Raw genomic sequence first — 21,980 nt, forward strand, 5'->3', positions numbered from 1 at the left:
GCATTCATTTATGATCTACTGACGCAAGAGTTTTGCAGCTGCGTAACTCCCATCTGGGGATTACGCAGGGGGGATTATGAGCCAACAGGCAAGGCAATATCCTTTATCCCCCAGCATCCAACCGTGACCTTCTGGCTGACCGTTAACAGGTCAGAGACAGTGCTCTCACGCAAGATGTGCGCATCATGGATGCTCCCTGGAAATTTAGCATTTACTGCCATGATTATTTGCTTGTGGTCGACAACGAGCTGCACATTCAGGGAGTGGAATCTCCTTTGGTTATTAAACACAGCCGCATCCTGTAAAGGTGCTCATGGTGATGTGCGTACAATCTATAGCTCCCTGCACCTTGAGGAAGTTTGACATTCGCGAGAAACCAAAAGCCCTCTCGATCTGTGCCTCCCTGGTCATAGGGAAGTTTATAAAGCCCATCCTGCGAGCGGAAAGGGCTTTAGTCACCTGTCGAATGGAGCATTGTGTGGCATGCTGAGATATACCACAAATGTCGCCAGCTGAGGCATAGCCTTACACTAAACATCCGTAAGACAAAGGTCCTCCACCAGCCTGTCCTCGCCGCACAACACTGCCCCCCAGTCATCAAGATCCACGGCGCGGCCCTGGACACCATGGACCATTTCCCATACCTCGGGTGCCTCCTATCAACAAGAGCAGGCATTGACGACAAATTCCAACACTGCCTCCAGGGCGCCAGTGCAGCTTTCGGCTGCCTGAGGAACTGTGTTTGAAGACCAGGCCCTCAAAACTGCCACCAAGCTCATGGTCTACAGGGCTGTAGTAATACCCGCCTTCCTGTATGGCTCAGATACATGGACCATGAACAATAGACACCTCAAGTCGCTGGAGATATATCACCAACAATGTCTCCGCAAGATCCGACAAATCCCCTGGGAGGACAGGCACGCCAACATCAGCGTCCTCATCCAGGCTAACATCCCCAGCATTGAAGCACTGACCACACTTGATCATCTCCGCTGGGCAGGCCACATAGTTCGCATGCCAGACACGAGACTCCAAAAGCAAGTGCTCTACGCGGAGCTCCTTCACAGCAAATGAGCCAAAGGTGGGCATCTCCACTGACACCTGGGAGCCCCTGGCCAAAGACCGCCCTAAGTGGAGAAAGTGTATCCAGGAGGGCGCTGAGCACCTCGAGTCTCAATGCCGAGAGCATGCAGAAATCAAGTGCAGGCAGCGGAAAGAGCGTGCGGCAAACCAGTCCCACCCACCCCTTCCCTCAACGACTATCTGTCCCACCTGTGACAGAGACTGTGGCTCTTGTATTGGACTGTTCAGCCAAAGAACTCATTTCAGGAGTGGAAGCAAAAGTCTTCCTCGATTCTGAGGGACTGCCTATGATGATGATGATGAAAGGAGCCCGATGCGTAGAAGGAAAGTGCCACAGTAACCTTTACCTCAACAGGCAGTGCAGTCCTGATAGTGCTGGTAGGCTACAGATCTCCCTTGATGAGCTGGAATTTCTCAACCATGACCTCCTTTCGGAAGCGCAGCCTCCTAAGGCACGTGTTATCGGACAAGTTCAGGTATGATTGCTTTTCCCTGTAAGTGCTTCGGGTATAAGGTCTCCTCCTCCGCAGCAGTCAGCCATCTCTTTGATTGGGCACATAATATTCTTCAATATACCTTCTCCCATCTTCAGTCTGCAGCATGTAATTATTGACCAATACTGGTAGAGAAATTGCAGACCCCATCACTATAATTCGCTCACATTTGTCCTCAACACTTAAATGTGATTAGATGATTGTCAAGAGTAAATAAGGCCTTTAAAATCACTCACAAATTAAATCTCTTCATAAGCTCCAAGTTGAAGCAGCCTCTTTCAGTTCCTCCGACGTTCAAAATCGTGTCTGTGTTGCCGAGTTCTGCCAAGTTGTACCAGTGTGGAGCAGCTTTTCTCCAGCAACCTTCTCGGTGAGCGATCAGCCCGGCAATGTGGCGAAAGTTGCGGTGGGCAATCACCATGGCGATAGCAGATTCATGTGTGCCGAAAGTTGGGCTGGCCATCAGTGGCTAATGTTCCCGCCCAACCTTCCACTTTTAAGCTAAAATGGGCGATAGGCTACCGATTTGGGCGATAGATGGGCAACCATCAGGGGAAAGTCGAGCCCTTGATGATTTTTCAAATCAAACGAGGCAGAACTTGACATAGCTCGACTGGTTACAGAAGAAAACGTGAAAGAGAAAGGCTTTCAGCTAAAAGAGCACAAGTTTCAACTAAGTTGGAGCGGCATAGATGGGAGGAAGAGCAATGAAGATGGGAAAAAAGGCAAGAATAGGAAGGAAAGAGGAAACAAAATGATGCCAAAAGGAAAGGAGAAATTGTGCCAGCATGATTTCCCCTGAGCGCCCCACACACCTAAATTTCTTGGCCATTAAGAAGTTATTTTTTTTTTAAATATAAAATTGGGGTTGGCCAGGTGGGTTGCAATAATCCTTTGTTCTTATACATTCGGACATTCCTGTATACCTATTACCCGATTCAGGAAAAACAAACTCTGCATTTGGATGCATTTTCTTTCTGTTTACAATCCAAAACAGAGCACTAGTCCTATCCCCTGTGACAGAATAGGTAAGCTTCACCAACACTGTGGAACTTTATTTTAGACTCCTTCCTCTTTAAGGATGGGCACTGGGATTAATTCATATTTTATGTCTGGATTGTTCAAATTTGCGACTGTCGAAATTAAACGTCTGAACAAAGCAAACAATAGCATTTTCCTCCTCGAATTCTAATTCTATTGTTGACCTCACTTCATTGTTGCAGTATTTTTTCTTGAAAGGGACAGGAGCTGGCACCAGATTTTAGCAAGTCTTTTTCTGTGAACATATCAAAGCCCAGAGTTTGACTGTACTAAAAATTGACAATGAGTAAAGAGAGGCCACATTGCCTTCATTTAATAGAGTAAAGCCCTAAAATTGCAAGAATCCACTCCCAGCACATAGTCTCAGTGGACAGGAACGCAGATCATGGACTAGTCATGCTGACCTCAGTGCCTGATTCCCTGATCCATTCCTGTTCAGCAGGGCTCACTAGAAGCAGATACTTTTGACATGGGCGTTTCAGTGGCGGTAGTGCACTGGCTGCCCTTTATAGAAACACCCCGATTTTCCTCAACATTGACTTTAACAGAAAGGAAAATCAAGCTGGGTGTACAATGGGTGGATGATCCACAACCGCCTACTTTCCACCCATGCCAAAAGTTTAAATTATCCCCAGTGTATCCAATGAAGAATTAGGCAAACTGTGCCCACAATTTCATTGGCAATGTGAACATGGGCTTAGGATGGAAAATTGAACTAATTTTTAATGTTAGGTTAATAAAGAATTTTATAATTTTGAACTCCTAGTAAAAGATCCTCTCGGAATGAGTGAACACAGTATGGTTGAATTTGTAATACAGATTGAGGGTGAGGAAGTAGTGACTCAAACGAGCGTACTATGCTAAAACAAAGGGGACTACAGTGGGATGAGGGCAGAGTTGGCTAAAGTAGACTGGAAACACAGACTAAACGGTGGCACAATTGAGGAACAGAGGAGGAGTTTTAAGGAGCTTTTTCATAGCGCTCAACAAAAATATATTCCAGTGAAAAAGGAGGGCGGTAAGAGAAGGGATAACCAGCCGTGGATAACCAAGGAAATAAAGGAGAGTATCAAATTAAAAACCAGTGTGTATAAGGTGGCCAAGGTTAGTGGGAAACTAGAAGATTGGGAAAATTTTAAATGACAGCAAAGAATGGAATGACTAAGAAAGCAATAAAGAAAGGAAAGATAGATTACGAAAGTAAACTTGCGCAAAACATAAAAACAGATAGTAAAAGCTTTTACAGATATATAAAACAGAAAAGAGTGACTAAAGTAAATGTTGGTCCCTTAGAAGATGAGAAGGGGGATTTAATAATGGGAAATGTGGAAATGGCTGAGACCTTAAACAATTATTTTGCTTCGGTCCTCACAGTGGAAGACACAAAAACCATGGCAAAAATTGCTGGTCACAGGAATGTGGGAAGGAAGGACCTCGAGACAATCACTATCACTAGGGGGGTAGTGCTAGACAGGCGAATGGGACTCAAGGTAGGCAAGTCCCCTGGTCCTGATGAAATGCATCCCAGGGTATCAAAAGAGATGGCGGTAGTTATAGCAAATGTATTCGTTATAATCTACCAAAATTCTCTGGACTCTGGGGAGGTATCATCGGATTGGAAAGCAGCTAATGTAATGCCTCTGTTTAAAAAAGGGGGCAGACAAAAGGCAGGTAACTATAGGCCAGTTAGTTTAACATCTGTAGTAGGGAAAATGCTTGAAGCTATCATTAAGGAAGAAATAGCGGGACATCTAGATAGGAATAGTGCAATCAAGCAGACGCAACATGGATTCATGAAGGGGAAATCATGTTTAACTAATTTACTGGAATTCTTTGAGGATATAACGAGCATGGTGGATAGAGGTGTACCGATGGATGTGGTGTATTTAGATTTCCAAAAGGCATTCGATAAGGTGCCACACAAAAGGTTACTGCAGAAGATAAAGGTACGCGGAGTCAGAGGAAGTGTATTAGCATGGATAGAGAATTGGCTGGCTAACAGAAAGCAGAGAGTCGGGATAAATGGGTCCTTTTCGGGTTGGAAATCGGTGATTAGTGGTGTGCCACAGAGATTGGTGCTGGGACCACAACTGTTTACAATATACATAGATGACCTAGAAGAGGGGACAGAGTGTAGTGTAACAAAATTTACAGATGACACAAAGATTAGTGGGAAAGCGGGTTGTGTAGAGGACACAGAGGCTGCAAAGAAATTTAGATAGGTTAAGCGAATGGGCTAAGGTTTGGCAGATGGAATATAATGTCGGAAAGTGTGAGGTCATCTACCTTGGAAAAAGAAACAGTAAAAGGGAATATTATTTGAATTGGGAGAAATTACAACATGCTGCAGTGCAGAGGGACCTGGGGGTCCTTGTGCATGAATCCCAAAAAGTTAGTTTGCAGGTGCAGCAGGTTATCAGGAAGACAAATGGAATGTTGGCCTTCATTGCGAGAGGGATGGAGTACAAAAGCATGGAGGTCCTGCTGCAACTGTATAGGGTATTGGTGAGGCCGCACCTGGAGTACTGCGTGCAGTTTTGGTCACCTTACTTAAGGAAGGATATACTAGCTTTGGAGGGGGTACAGAGACGATTCACTAGGCTGATTCCGGAGATGAGGGGTTACCTTATGATGATAGATTGAGTAGACTGGGTCTTTACTCGTTGGAGTTCAGAAGGATGAGGGGTGATCTGATAGAAACATTTAAAATAATGAAAGGGATAGACAAGATAGAGGCAGAGAGGTTGTTTCCACTGGTCGGGGAGACTAGAACAAGGGGGCACAGCCTCAAAATACGGGGGAGCCAATTTAAAACAGAGTGGAGAGGTAATTTCTTCTCCCAGAGGGTTGTGAATCTGTGGAATTCTCTGCCCAAGGAAGCAATTGAGGTTAGCTCATTGAATGTATTCAAGTCACAGATAGATTTTTAACTAATAAGGGAATTAAGGGTTACGGGGAGCGGGCGGGTAAGTGGAGCTGAGTCCACGGCCAGATCAGCCATGGTCTTGTTGAATGGCGGAGCAGGCTCGAGGGGCTAGATGGCCTACTCCTGTTCCTAATTCTTATGTATGTAAGTCTGTGTTTATGATCACAGAAATGCAGAATTCTTAAGACCACTTTTTGTAAAAGGAATGTCAATGTCAGAGGAGAAAAAGTCTATGAAATATGTTTAAAATCTAATGGCTATATTTGCCTATGAGTGAAGGACAAGGGATTACTGCTGGCTTTTAGAAGTTAGTTTACCAGTGGTATTTTACACTGTGGGTAATGGACTCCATTTTACTTATTTAAATATTACCAACTTTGGATTAGCGTTAGTTATTCTTTAGGCAACGGCCTAAAAGGAAGTCCCAGAAATGGGTGGTATTGATCGTGATGACTGTGGAGTTGAACAAGTACTCCTACTCCTCCAGGTGTCAAATTTTGTCTGATAACGTTCCTGTGAAGTACCTTGGGAAATGTTATTACGTTTAAGGTGCTACATGAATGCAAGCTTTTTTTGTATTAAAAGCAGGAAGTTAGATCAGTGAATAAAAGTATCACTACAGTACCTAACTTTTATCGGTGCTTTAGACTGGTTACAAAAATGTTGCTAAATTTTCGTAGTTCTCTTTAATAAGTTTTAAATACGTGTCTGAGAGGAAAACACTTGAAATGATAAGTGAATCTTTCTTTCTGGCCTAATAATATGTCTTTCTTTTCTCTGCTGTATGAACTGTCAAAATATAATAAAATATATTTTAAGTATCCTTCATAACTAATCAAAACTGTATAACTTTAGCTTGCTTCCTGCAATGACAGGCCAGAGACAAAAAGGAACTCACCAATGTAAATTTGTAATTAATTCCTTCTTCTAAACAGATTGTGTGTGAGTTGCCATCCCCTCTATTTTCAATCACTTCATTGCCAAATAAACCACTCTAGCCTCTTTCCTGATATCCTACCCGATATATTAAACAGCTCAGCAGTATCGAGAGACTACCAGCATGCTTATGTTTAGCATTTCAGAGAACTAGATTAATTGCAAAGGCAATTGACTCAAGAATCGGCAATGTCAATGCAGCAGGACAACACCAATATCAATAAACTCTCGACAGAATTCATATATTGCTTTTTTCTCAGTTCTCTCACCACCCAACACAAAGACAACAGAAACTCCTTTCAAAAAGCAGTTAACAGAAATCAATTAGATTGTGCCGATTTTGGCCCAGCTAAAATTTAATGTAAAAGGATATGAGTGGTAATTTTCTGTATTCACTTTCTTTGCAGGGGACTTTGCCTGTTGGAAATGCATAATGGAAATTAGGGCACATACTATGCACAATTTTCCTACCATTTAATTTAATGGTCAAAAAACTGCACAGTGTTCAGCCTTATTTTCAATATGTGGCCGTGGTGGGTGAAGACCATTACTGAGAGCACGTTGGAAAATTGCCCCTATAATGTTCACATTTTATCGTTTGAAACAGGACTGAAGTCCATTTCTGTCACAGTGAGTACACGGACATTTGTAATTGGTGATGCTGGGTGCATTTCTGCATTGTGCTTCTCTGGTTCTGGATTGTCTCACTGCTTCTTGCACCATCGTCTATTAATCATTGTCCGCCAGCTGGAAGCTAAAAGGAAAATGAACAGTCCAGGGAGAGTGGCATTTTCCTGGACCTGGCAGCAGTCCAAGGACTAGAAATTGTCTAAATGCCGCTATTGCTGTTTTTTTTGGTGCTAATCACGTTTAACGTCTTTTTTTTTTAAGTGCCGAAATAGCATTAAAAAAATGTGCAAAATTGGCCAAATGCTTTTTGTCAATCGCTATAGCAGTAAAAGTGCGTCATTTTTAAAAACTTTTCAGCGGCGAAACTCAATTTTTCGGCGGTAAAACAAACGCTCGTTCTGCGCATGCATAATTTTTTCTCCCCCCTTTTTTACTCCCGATCCTTATGGCACCTTCCAGGTCACATGCAGGGTGCGCCCACACATGCGCAGTACATCCAGGGCGGAATCAGTCATTTTTGAGGGGGGATTTAAACATCAGCAGAGTTCATCAAAAATTAAAAATGCAGGGTGATTCAGCAAGGAAGAGGGCCAGGAAATTCACTCAAGATGCAAATGAGGCCCTCATCACTGCTGTAGAAAGTAGATGGGTGGAGGGGGGGGCGGCGGGGGTGGGGAGGTCTCAAGGATGGGTGGAGGAAAATTACACCCATCAGCTATAAAACGTGTAGGGAAAAGTGTGGCCGAGCAGGTTTCCTCCGTGGACTCTATCGAGATGAACCATGTCCAGTGCAGGAAGAGGTGGAATGACCATTGCAGGGTCGTCAAAGTAATATTTTTATTTCTGCATTCCAATTACTTAAATTATAAACGTGACACATGTTGGTATCGCTAAGCTTAGGTGTTGCACGTTATTTGCCATGAATGATCGTCACACATTACAAAGACTGCTTTTTGACATCTAAAAGATGTTTCTGCACTTCAATGTTTTCTTGATGAACCACGTACAACTATCAGGGCCATTAAACAGAGCACTGTATTAAATGCACACAGTATGGTATAAGTGCTTTGATGACTATCTGTGTGTGCCACAAGAGCAGGAGGGCCTTCTGTTAAAAATTTGAATCGTCATCTTTGCAGGGAAAGTTGTCCCACAACTGCTGAGAGCAGCAGAAAACAGGCGGCGGTCCGGCAAAATTGGTCCCACTCACCTATCTTGAAAGTTGCGTGGCAGGTTTGATGGGTGCCTCGCAGAGAACGACTATCATGGGGGGTGCTGATCCCATGTTGGAGAGTGAGGGTAAGTCCTGCAAAATCCACGGTCTGGGTTGGCTCAATGTTATGTACTGTCTGTGGGCTAGGATACGGTTTATGTGATGTACTGATCTGCGGGCTAGGGTTCAATTAATGCAATGTACTGTCAGTCGTCGACATGTAACGCAGTAGTGGTGGTCCTTCAAATGAACCTGCGGTATGGGAGCCTACTGATGTCACCCTGCACCCTCCCCTGCTGCTAACCAGTCGTCTGTTGTTTTCTATTTTGCAGATGTGGATTCAGAATCAGCAAATGCAGCAGAGGAAGCCCCCAGTCCCCCAGTTTGACGGATGCCATGGTCGAGGACACCGACCTCAGCACTGCTGAGGAACCTCCATAGGAGGAGGCACAGGAGAATGAACAAAGTTTCATGGTGGGGGTGTGGGGGAGCCCACGCAGGCACAAAACTTCAGCTGCAGCCACTAGTTCATCGGATGAGGACACCACATTCCGTGGTTATCTAGCGTTTAAGACCCTGGGTCCCAGTGGGTTGCAAGCAAAGCACCCCCAGGGCAGAAGCCCGTATGCCGTCTGTGCGGAGGCCGAGTTGACAAAGCTGCTCTGCCGAAAGGCAGGCAGACAAGCAAATGGATTTGGTGGGACTGTCAGGGGAGAGCATCCAGCTCAGCCGACAGCTCCTCGAGGTCATGGGTGGGATCTCCGCAAACATTGCTGGACTGTGGACATAAGGGAGGGCTTTTCGCAGCCTGTCGTTGCAACAAGGCAGAACACCGAGGCGGTCAATGCCCAGTGGCAATTGATGGTCTCGACTCATGGCATTCCAGTCCCCAGTGTCATGCCATCCAGACTGACAGCACCAGTGAGTGGTGAGGCTGAGCAACAGCCTCACCACTCAGAAGCCGGGACTTCCACAGCCCCAGCTTCTCCAGGGTGTCCAATGACGTCTCCTACATCTCTTCAACAACAGCAGCGCTCTGTGTGCGTTGCTATAAAACATCTTGGACCCAACGTGGGTAAGGGCAGGGGCAAGGGCAATAACTGAAGGATGTTTGGTACAGGGGTTGTTGTTCTGCTATTTGTTATTTGAGTAAAGTTTACATTTCAAAGGTTTTAACATTCAAAAATGTTACTGAAGTTACTAAATTAACATTTACAAAATTTCATTAATGTACAACTGTACAAATGTTTAATAAATTTAAATTTATTTTTTCACCTAAACCAAACTTCTGCAGTGTCCCATTTGCAGAATAACAGGGGGAAATAGTCAACATGGGATAGAGTGGGCAGTCAATGATGAAACGCGCCGTTCAGCCTTCATGCAAAGTGTTCAATTATCAGCTACTGATGTAAGGCTTTTGCAGTGGGGAAAGCTCCATGAGGCCTCCTCCCCTGTCATCGTGGGGGTGCTGGTGGCATGGGTTCCTCGTCCTTCTCCTCTCCCCCCCCCTCCCTCCTGAGGTGGTTCTGCAGTCCCCAGTGGCACCTCATGATGGCTAAATTATGTAGCATGCAGCACACCACAATGAACTCAGTGACCTGCTCAGGAGAGTATTGCAGGCAGCCTCCAGAGTGATCCAGGCATCGGAAGTGCTGCTTCAGCACTTCAATTGTCTTTGACGATGTTGCGTGTGGTTACATGGCTGTTATTGTAGCGATGTTCGGCTTCTGTCTGAGGGTTACGAAGGGGGCTCATGAGCCAGATGGCGAGCCTGTAACCTTTGTCCCCCAGCATCCAGCTCTGGCCTTCTGGCTGACGTTCAAACAGCTGTGAGACAGTGCACTCATGCAAGATGAAAGCATCATGGATGTTCCCTGGAAATGTTGCATTTACTGCCATGATGCGCTGAGTATGGTCACAATCTGTACGTTCAGCGAGTGGAATCCCTTTCGGTTTCGGTAAACCTCTGGATCCTCAAAAGGTGCTCGCAGGACGATGTGCGTACAGTCAATGGCAGCCTGTACCTTTGGGAAGCCAGCAACGCGTGAAAAGCCTATATAGCACTCTCATTCTGTGCCCCCCTGGTCATTGGTAAGTTTATGAAGTCCTTCCTGCATGCGTACAGTGCAGTAGTCACCTGGCGAATGCAGCGATGTGTAGAGAACTGCAAGATGCAGCATATGTCCCCTGCTAATGCCTGAAAGGAGCCAGAGGCATAGAAGGCAAGTGCCTCAGTCACCTTCATCTCGACGGGCAGTGCGGTCCTCCTCACACTTGTAGGCTGTATGTCTACCTTTATTAGCTGGCATATCTCTGTGACCACCTCTTTTAACACACTTTGCCTCAGAGAACTGCAGGTATGAGTACTGTTCTCTGAAAACTCGTGGGAGATAAGGCCTTCTCTCCATAAGTCTGCAAGCTCATTGATTACCCTGTTCACTTAGCCTTCTTCCAGGTCTCTACTCCATAGAAAAAGCACCCAGTAATAATGGCAGAGTTAGTATAGACCCCATTCTTTTTAATGTTCTTAAATGTCCTTAAAAACGAAGAATAAACTCACAAAAAGCTCAAAGTGTAAAACACAGCCTTCCCCCCAAATGCTTTAATTTACTGAACTGTTGCTCCATTTTTCAAGATGGTGGCATTAGCGCCGGTTTCGTCGTGAATCTAACCTGGTAAGACTTGCATTTTTTGGACGTTTTTTTTCACGGTATTTAAAAATTACGGTATTGGCCAATTTTTCAAAAACGGCGGTATCGGAGAGCTTGACACAGAACAATGTCACAAAATTGGTCCAAAAAAAAAAGGCAGCCACCGGTAAACCGCTGACCAATATTGCAAAATGATGGAAAAGAAATTTAGCGCCAAAAACACACTTGTACCACGAAAAAATGTCGGTAAAACGGGCGCAAACCTGGCTAATTTCTAGCCCTAAGTGTTAATGCAAATGCGTTATAATAATTGTTCCTTTATGCTTCGGATTTTTTCTTTGGACAAGGTGTTATATAGCATAACAAATACTTGCTGGATAAAGTAGAATTACACAGGCTATACAGCACAGAAACAGGCCATTCGGCTCAACCAGTCCATGGTGGTTTTACTGCTTCATTCAAACCTCCTCCCAGCTTTCCTCATCTAACTATCAGCATAACCCTCTATTCCCTTCCACCACATGTGCTTTTCTAGCCTCCCCTTCAATGTATCTATACTATTTGCTTCAACCACTCCCTATGGTAGCGAGTTCCACATTCTCACCGCTCTCTGGGTAAAGACGTTCCTTCTGAATTCCCTTGCTGATTTCTTGGTGACATTTATGTCGATGGTCTCTAGTTTTGCTCTTCCCCAAAACTGGAAACACTCGCTCTATATCTACGCTATCAAAATCTTTTATAATTTTAAGGACCTCTATTAGGTCAACCATAAATAAGCCTTCTCTAATCAAGAGAAAAACATGGACCCAGCCTGTTCATTCCTCTTTGTTAAAAATATGTAATTTATTTCAGCTATGATCATAGTATGTCAACCTATCCTCATAAGTCAATCCCCTCATCTCCGAAATCAACCTAGTGAACCTTCTCTGAACAGCCTCCAATGCAAGTACAGACAATGCCAGAAGAGGGGAGGGCCCTGGGGCAGCACTGGCCAGCCCACACAGCGATATGTGTGCGCACTAGGTCCGTGCAGCAGAGCTGGACTCCAGTCGTCTTGGTTAATTCTTGCCACTGGACCAAGACCTAGCTCTGTCAAGCCCATATGATGGCTGGTGTGCAACGGCCACCACACTTTAAAAAAAATCCACGCTCGGGCATCTTCCACCCTTCAGCATGTAGTTCAGGACATGGAATATTAGGTCCTTCATTGAAACACCTGCGAACTCATTCCTTTTTGGTGTGGAAGCAAGTCATCCTCGATACGAGGGACTGCCGATGATGATCATAGTAAGGATGAGGGAGTACTCACCTGCCATGGATGAGGGATCTCGGGTAGAGGGATCTGAGGTGGAGCAGGTATACTGCAAGATAAGTCGTGCTTCTGTGTAGAGTTTTTCATTTGACAATCTGGAGCAAAACAAGCGAATTAGCAGAAGAGCAACGTTTATGCAGACAAATTTAAAATCATTCAATAAATTTATATGAGAATGTTAAATAACATCAAAATAATCATCAGTTGTACATCAGCAACAGCCATGTGATAGAGAGGTGACACACCACATTGGTATAACATGGAGCAGTACCTGCCCTGTAATGACTGCAAGGTGGTTAACTACCAGGAGCACATATTGAAGATCCTGAGCAAAATGGCTTTGTTTATGCTTTGCAAAAATTTCCAGTAGGAGAGTAACACTTCCAAAGATGACAGAATGGTTAAATGCAATCTCTATCCATAAAAACACAAGCATATTTAGATATCAAAACCAATGGTGTCTACTTATTTAAAGTGCTGATAAACCTGCAGACAAATAAACAGACAGACAGACAGACAGACAGAGAGAGCAATGAGGCTAAAGGCAGCTCAGCAGGATAAAAGGCAGTGTATGAAATTATAGTTAAGTTGTGTAAATAACAGGTTAGAAAAATACAAGGGCCCAATCAGCATTAACAAATTTACTGCTTTAGAATACAGTATAACCTATCGACCCGAATCAAACATACTCCTCAACTGGAATTCAAGCCACAAACAATATGGGAGTGGAAATTGCTTTAGGCCAGTTTAGGCTTAAAATGGACACCCCAACTGGGAGGCCCGAGGCTGGTTTGAAACTGGGCTTCGCGCCTTCAAACATGATCTGGCAAACTACCGGCACCTGTCTCTCCTCCACAGGCAGCGCACCTATTTAAAAACGTTGAATGTTGGGCCGCTTGCTTTGATGGCAGCTGCTCGAAAGTAAGTTCTGGAGGTGAGTCAAAGGTGATCAGGATACTGTGGAGTCGGGGGCATTCTTGTTTCTCCTGGCTCCAAAGGAATGATTTTGATTCTGCTCATCACATTCCAATTTCTGGAAGGGGGTTTAAAACAGGCATTATATATCTCAATAAGATGCCTAAAGCCTGGTGGCCGCCTGAAAGTTGCCTCCTTCCCTCCCATATCAGGTTGGAAGTCTCTTAGGTGGTCTTTGGGCGCAATTACCTGATTACCTGAAATTGACCCTCATTTTGCCCATTTTATGCTCAAAAAACGGTGAAACGAGGCACATTTTCTCCCCCATTATCTGGAAGAAGTGATTCTTTTAATTAGTATTGATGGATGACCAAACATATATCTTTCTATATGATTCATTTTGAGAATGAAGTTATCTTCCATGAAAAAAATGTTTCAAGCAACTATAACATGGAATACATTGCAATGCACGAAAGGGAAGACCAAAATACCGGCACTTTCAGTACTAGGTAGGGCTCCACTGTGCATTCTGGCATTGTAGTTCAAACCTCTGGCAGTTCAGAGTAGTTCATTACATTTCTATTGTTTGTCATTACCTTAGAACTGCTCATTTCTCATTAAACAATTCTTATTAATCAGGTATTTAACCTACCTGATTAGAGAACCAAAATTAGGCATCAATGGCTTGAGCAACAAATAAATTGCACAGGAAGTGGAAGAATGTAAAAATATTCCAGCCTATCAGGTACCTACCAATTCAGAGTCTATCCATACATTCTGTAAGGTAATGCAAGCAGTGTACTGAAAAGGAACTAAGTTGTATGGGTCCATAGGATCATAAATTCACTTCTAAAGTCTGGAGGTTACCAATATATTACATGGTTACACAGAGTCACTTCATAATTGTGACAGAACAGAACAACCCCAACTGGAAGGAAGGAACATTAACTACCTGATCTTAAGAGAAATAAATGTATCTGTGACAACAATAACAACAAGGTCATCTCCTGAGTATTCCAGGCTAAATTTAAGTCAAACTAATCCAAAAAAGGAGCTACCAATTTAAGACCATCTTATAAAACATCAAAGAGGGTGCATTAATATCACAAAATAATCATCATACATAACTTGCATGGTTATATATAAAAAAAGATGGGGACTTATTTTGCCATAATTTCAAATCAAGCTTAACCACTTGTTTTCTGTTTTGAAGAGGATACCTTCACTCTCAAACAGAACCTTCCAAACATGGTGCCAAATTTAAACTCATTTGAGACTGATCCTGAGGAATGTTTTCCTCCAAGGGATGCCCTTGATTTCCATTTGAACTCTCTCTAACTTCAGACTGTTTGTCTGCCTGACTCGGACTCAGAATTAAATTCTGACTTTCTCTTGGACTTGTTTCCAATACATTGGATGTAGGATATGCTACTGGTGTATCAAAACTATCTGATGAGTCAGAAATAATTGAATCATTCCCACCTTCAACTACTTCCACGTCTTTAGGTAAAATATCAATGTGAACAAACCTAACCTGTCCATGATCAAACATCTTGACCAAATATGTGTGAGGACCACATATCTTCACCACTCTTCCTGGTAACCACTTTAACTATTTATGGTGATGGTTCTTCACTCTCACCTTCCGATTTAATTTCACACTTCTCTCTTTTACTCTACCTCTATCATGCATCTCTTTCAGTCTTAATTGTGTCTCTTCTACAGACTGTGCCAAGTTTGGTTTTAACAATGAGAATCTGGTTTGTGGCTGTCGTTTGAGAAACAACTCCGCTGGTGGTTCTACCAGTAGTTACATGAGGAGTATTATGATACGTAATTAGAAAATTAGCCAATCTGTGGTCCAATGACAACTGTCATTTCTTTGGATTTGGTTTTATGAGGGCATGTTTTACAATTTGTACAGTGCACTCTGCTACACCATTTGAAGCAGGGTGGTACAGTGGAACCGTGGTACGTTTCACACCATTTTTGCTCGTGAATTGTGCAAATTCTTCTGAACGAAATTGTGGTCCATTATCAGAAACAATTTCTTCAGGGAGGCCAAATGAAGAAAATAATCTTCGTAAAATGTCTAATGTTTTACTTGTTGTTATTTTCCGCTTTGGAAACACCTCGACCCACTTCGAATGGCTATCAATCACAATGAACAATTGCTTTCCTTCTAGCTCAGCAAAATCGATATGGAGCCTTTGCCACACCCTGGGAGGCCATTTCTATGGCTGTAATGCTACTGATGGTGGTTGCTTGCTTACCGATTGGCATGTCGTACACTGACTGATGATGTACTCTATATCTTTATCTAGACATGGCCATCATAAGTAACTGCGTGCAAAACTCTTGGTCAAGCACATTCCCAGGTGCTGGTTATGGAGGTCTCCTAATAATTTGGACCCGAATTTATTTGGTATAACCATTCTTGCACCCCACATGATACAATCTTTATCGACTGATAATTCATTCCTATGAATGAAGAATGGATGTGTATCTTTGTCTGTCACCTGGTTTGGCCATCCATTTGTAATATACTTATACACCTCTGACATCACTGGGTCATGTTTGGTTGTTCTACCAATCTCTTCAGCTGTGACTGGCAGTTCATCAATGTATGAAAAATAAAACACTTCTTCCTTATCGGGTGTAACTTGTGATGGGGAAGGCAACCTAGATATAGCATCAGCATTACAGTGATCAGCTGATCATCTGTATTCAATATCATATGTATATGCTGACATAATCAAAGCCCATCTCTGCATTTGGGCTGCAGCTAATGTTGGAACTGGGGACTTTGGATGGAGGATTGCTGTCAGGGGCTTATGGTCCATAACGATGGTAAATTTACGACCATACAAGTATTTGTGGAACTTCTTGACCACAAAAATTAATGTCAAAGCTTCCCTTTCGATTTGCGCATAATTACACTCACTGGCGCTGAGAGTGCGCGAAGCAAAAGCAATTGGTCTCTCTTCACCACTACGTAATACATGAGAGATCACTGCCCCAACTCCATACGGAGAGGCATCACATGCTAGCTTGATCTCCTTAGATATGTCAGTGAACTAACATGGTGCTCTCCACCAATTTGCTTTTACACTCCTTGAATGCTGTATCACATTCTTCTGACCACTTCCAATGGACCCGTTTTTTTCAATAGTGCATTCAGTGGATGTAATACCGTTGCCAAGTTTGCAGGAATTTCTCATAATAGTTCAAAAGACCCAAAAATGATTGAAGTTCAGTGACATTCTTGGAAGTGGGTGCATTTCTGATTGCATCCAGTTTTTTCTTGGTTGGATGTAAACCATCTTTGTCTACTCTGCACCATAAGTACTCCACTGAGTTTTGAAATAACTCACACTTGCGAGCAGACACTCATATTCTGTGCTTCTCTAGCCATTTGAGGACTTCATTCAATATGTTATGAATTTGCCTATTTGGTGTTGAAATTAGTAGGTCATCTAAATAACATACTACCGCTTCAATACCTTGCAAAATCTGGTTCCTCACCCCTTGGAATATGGCAGGAGTGGAAGACACTCCAAATGGTAGCCTATTAAATTGATATAAGGCCTAGATGAGTATTTATAGTCAAGCATGACTTGGACTCCTTATCCAGTTCAAGCTGTAAGTAGGCATTCGTAAGATCCAACTTTGAGAAGAGCTGAACACCTGTCAGTGTTGTAAACAAATCGTCTACATTTGGCAATGTATTGGGAACTTTACCCTATAGAACCTGGTTTACGGTTACTTTATAATCACCAGACAATCTTACCTTACCATTGGACTTGGGTACAACAATGGGTGTAGCCCAATTACATCGATCTATCTTAGAAATAATGTTCTCCGTTTCTAGTCTTTTGAGCTCTTGCTCAACTTTCTCCTTGAGTGCATGTGGTATGGAACGTGGCTTGCAGTAAACTGATCTAGCGTCCTTGTGTACCCTGACACTCACCTTGAATCGAACTGCCTGTTTCACAGAACACCTTCGGATAATTCTTGATGACATCATCCTTTGATGCAAATCTCATTTCAATACGAAAAATCTCACTCCAATCTAGCTTCAGTGATCCCAACCAATTTCTTCCTAGTAAGGCAGTCTTGTCTCCTGCCACTACTAATAGAGGCAAGCTCTGAAATTGATCCTTGTACTTTACCGGTATGGTGATATGACCTGCCACAGGAACGTTCTCTCCCGAGTAGCCTCGCAGCTCTATCTTGGATTTCTCCAATGGGAAATCACGCAATGTGTCAAGGAATAGTGACTCCTGTACTACACTCACGGATGCATGAGTGTCGATTTCCATGGGTATCTTGCTTCCTGCAACATCTATGGGGATTATGATACTTTTCGAATCGCTGTTAGTTAACCTCATGCTCCTGACGATGTGTAGCTCTAAAACCTCCTCGTCCTGTTGTTTTTCTTCCATGCTATGTAGTCTCTGGGGATTTCTCCTCATAGCTTTGAAAGCTGGTTTATCCTTCAGTCGGCATGCCTTGCAAGATGCTCAGTTTTCCTGCAGATGAAACACACTGCCTTCACATATGGACAACTTTGAGCAATGTGTTGTCCCAAGCACCGATAGCAGGACTTCAATGCTCTGTTACCATTACCAGTTTCTGAGACCTTAGGGCCCAATTGCCTTTTACTTTTAACCTGCAGGCGATTCACCTCAGTTGTCTGAAAACAGTATGAAATTGTTGGAAATTTTGTCGGCCATGTTCATTGACATAGCTGTCTGACAACCAAATAAAAAGTCAAGTTAGGCGTTGTTAATAACTTTCTTCTGATTGCATAATTTTTCATCCCACAAACAAAGCAATCACACAATGCTCGTTCCTGAAAGTTTCTGAAATTAGTGAATGGATAGCTTTTTTCATGCTACAATGTACTCACTGATATTTTCTTCACTATAACTTTCAGCAATTTCCAGGGGATCAGGGCTGTAGTGCTGTTCTAACTTTCTGCTTAAGAGTTGTGTCCTTTGGCTTGATAGGCACAAGCACATTTTTCAAGGTTTCATACTCCTCGGACCCTGCTTCAATTTTAAAAATAGCCCCTTGTTGTTCCAACACCACCCGGTTATGGGTTTCATCATTGGAGACTTCGATGATATTATTTGCAGTGAAAAACATTTCTAGCCGCTCCACATACGCTGGGAAACTTTCATGGTCATGTTGAAACTCCCCAAATACCCTATTATTCCCATACGCATCGCGATCTGGACTCTGGCAGTTCAAACAAGTGTGCTTGTAATTTACCTCGGATTTGTAGCTGTTAATCAAAACATAGAAGCTCCCAAAGTTTCTGTCGGTTGGCTGAATTCCCCAACAAAAATTTCAGCTTTTTTTCCCTCGATAAACCTATCTTCGTCGCTATCATTATATTTTCAGTAACTCACAGAAACACACACAGCCTTAAGATGGCAGGACATACCGGAACTCAGTCAGGGGACCTGTTCCCTTTATTATAAACAGCACTTACTGCAGTGCCACAGGAGTCCACTGGTGGAGCTATATATATATTACACTGGGAAACAAGAATTGCTGCATAGTCTGCTATATTATTTACAGGTCCAAAGATTTGAATCTTCAGGAAGTTTGAGAATACGTGATAATGACAAGCAAACATGGAGCCTTGCTAATAACATCAAGTCAACAACGATACTGGTACCACCTGAAACCAATTTGAGAAACTGATTCCAGACTGTATTAAGACAGAAAGAAGTGACTGAATAAGCTTCATACACATATGCAGGAAGTGACATCGTACATAATTATGCACCCTGATTTGGAGACCTCCTGCTGTTTGCATTGGCCAATAAGCTCACTGATAATTTTGAAATACTTTTTGCATCTCAAATAAACATAGCATTGATTTTAAAGTATTGAATTGTCCCCAGATTAATACATAAAAGTCATATATAGGTTTCTGTTCAGAAATATATTTATAATCTGAATTTATTCTAATCTATACTTTGATGTGATTTAGTCCAGTCTGACTCCATGAAATCTAAATCCGTTATTACAATTTGACCAATTAGTCCAATAACGCTGAGATGATGATATTGCTTTTCGGTTGGACCATAAGTAAAGACTTCCATCTTGGAATCAGTTAACATTCAAGTGCTCTTGTCACATAAAACTGCAACATTTCTGAAAAGTGCAGAGATTAGTTACAAGTGGTGAGATTTTGTAAGGGCTGCCTAACTTCCAAATTCTGTCTGCACAGCCATGTGGGTTAATTACAACAATTGCAACTTGCATTTATGTAGCATCTTACCATCGTAAATCATCCCAAGACATTTCACAGGAGCGTTACCAAACAAAATTTGACACAGAGCCATGCAAGGTGACTTACGACAGGAGACAAAAAGCATGGTCAAGGAGCAACTTAAAGGTGGATAGAGAGGTGGAGAGGTTTAGGGATGGAATTCCAGAGCTTACGCCCTCATCATCATCATAGGCGGTCCCTCGAACGAGGATTACTTTCTTCCACACCAAAAGGGATGAGTTCATAGATATTTAAATGGCGGACCCAATATTCCAGTCTTGAACTCCAGGGGTGGAAGATTCATGTGCGTAGATTTTTTTTTAAAAACTTGTGGTGACCGTTGCACATCATCAACCATGTAAGGTTTGCAAAGATATTTGGCTCAGGGCACAGGAAGATGCCAGGGTCTGGAGACTAAAACTTGAAGGCGACAGCCAACTCGGGTTTTGAATCGATGAAGAGCATTGATACTGGACATTGGAATCTTTTAATGCTTTTCTAATTGACTATGAAAAGGAGCATTCATGGAAATATGTGGCCTGAAATCTTGAGCAAGTCTCGATTGATTTCAATGGGAGAAATTAGCATCTGGACAATGCTCTAGGTTTCACACAAACAATGGGGTCAGATTAACTTCATGGCCTGAATCATAAAAATGTTTGTCTGCGAGCCGACGACCAGACACACCCAAGATCCTATAAATCCCCTGGGAGGACAGACGCACCAATATTAGTGTCCTCGACCAGGCCAACATCCCCAGCATTGAAGCACTGACCACACTTGGGCAGGTCACAATGTTCGCATGACAAACACGGGACTCCCAAAGCAAGCGCTCTACTCGGAACTCCTTCACGGCAAACGAGCCCAAGGTGGGCAGAGGAAACGTTACAAGGACCCCCTCAAAGCCTCCCTGATAAAGTGCAACATCCCCACTGACACCTGGGAGTCCCTGGCCAAAGACTGCCCTAAGTTGAGGAAGTGCATCCGGGAGGGCGTTGAGCACACCGAGTCTCATCGCCGAGAGCATGCGGAAATCAAGCGCAGGCAGCGGAAAGAGCGAGTGGCAATCCAGTCTCACCCACCCCTTCCCTCAAAGACTATCTGTCCCACCTGTGACAGAGACTGTGGTTCTCGTTTTGGACTGTTCAGCCACCTAAAAACTCATTTTAAGTTTGGAAGCAAGTCTTCCTCGATTCCGAGGGACTGCCTATGATGATGATGATGATGATGACACCCCTCAACATTAAGAGGCAACCACATTAAATATGTATATCAGGGAGCGAGAAACAAAGATGAGGAGTCAGTTTCAATCTCACAGATTCTGCATATCTCCGTAGTTGAATTACCGGTTGATGATGTGTGAATGTCAACCAGTCAGAAGCCCAGCAACTGAAACTACGGTTGGGGAAATGCTTTGTGATAAAAAGAGTTTAAGACGGAAGGATATCGACAGGGAATCACACAGGAAGACATTCTCTCGCTCTCGAGGACTGCGGCAGTCAGGTGAAGATGGACAGGGGCTGCTCGTTCCCAGCTCCAGGGTCGACAATCGACATCGGTGACGACCAGCCAGATTGTGTATTTGTATGTTTCCACCAAATCTCGGAGTTTTGTCTGTTTTGTTGGTTTTAATAAACTAATCGTTTTGGTTTGAGCCTAAACCTTTGTGTCGTGTATATTTTGTTCCTGTAAATCCCAGAGTCAAAGAACTGCAGTAAAGACAAGGAAAGCAAAAACCTTACTGCCACCACATGGGCTCGACAGAGTTAGGCCTTTGTCCAGTGGCAAGGGCAAACCAGGACAACTGGAGACCTGCTCTGCTGCACGGACCTAGTGTGCACACATATCGCAGTGTGGGCTGGCCTGTTCTGCCCCTGGGCCGTCAGCTCTTCTGCGTCCCGCACTCTCATTTGCCACACCTCCACCACGATTTCTCGCCGCTCCTCCACCACAAAACATTCGCCGCATTTACGCCTCAATCAAGCGCTGCACTTCCGCCGCGATCTCTTCCCGCTCATCCGCTGTGCCTCGGCCCCGCCGATGTTCCTGCTGACATTCTAACCAGCGACCTGGGCCTTGATGACGTCACCCAGTCACCCACCTCGAAGTGGTCGCACACTTGGGATGACTTGCGCTGGAAGCTGTAGTGGCATGCTCCAGCTCTTTACCCTCCCCAACCTGCGGTGGTGTCCCAGGACCCGGCGCTCCAGCTCTTTATCCTCACATAGTGCATAGACAGTGAGGGATGGGTGCAGCTGCAAGGTAGGTTGGTGTGAGGAGTGATGTGCAGGAGCAGGCTTGGGAAGGCAGAATGATGGGATAAGTGCGACACGCACATCAGGACCTAGACAGCTGATAGCACAGCTGCAAAGTAAAGTGATGAAAATTAGTTCTTTGCTATGGTTCGTTCTTTGGCCCATGGAATGTACACACTATTTTGCACCTTGGTGCAGAATATTTTCCTTACTTCAACTTTGTTTCATTGCACGA

The 21,980-nt window shown here is 43.6% G+C and overlaps 1 protein-coding gene across 1 annotated transcript in view; it reads right to left on the minus strand.

Annotated features, from left to right (window-relative positions):
* afap1 (actin filament associated protein 1) overlaps nt 1–21,980 on the minus strand; it is a 405,203-nt gene that overhangs the window by 208,038 nt on the left and 175,185 nt on the right. Inside the window, exon 3 of the mRNA XM_070871376.1 lies at nt 12,284–12,381. Coding sequence (XP_070727477.1) covers nt 12,284–12,381 — 98 coding nt within the window. The remainder of the gene's footprint in view (nt 1–12,283; nt 12,382–21,980) is intronic.

The sequence above is a fragment of the Pristiophorus japonicus genome, chromosome 2 (genome assembly GCF_044704955.1).
Source record: "Pristiophorus japonicus isolate sPriJap1 chromosome 2, sPriJap1.hap1, whole genome shotgun sequence".
Taxonomy (NCBI): domain Eukaryota; kingdom Metazoa; phylum Chordata; class Chondrichthyes; family Pristiophoridae; genus Pristiophorus; species Pristiophorus japonicus.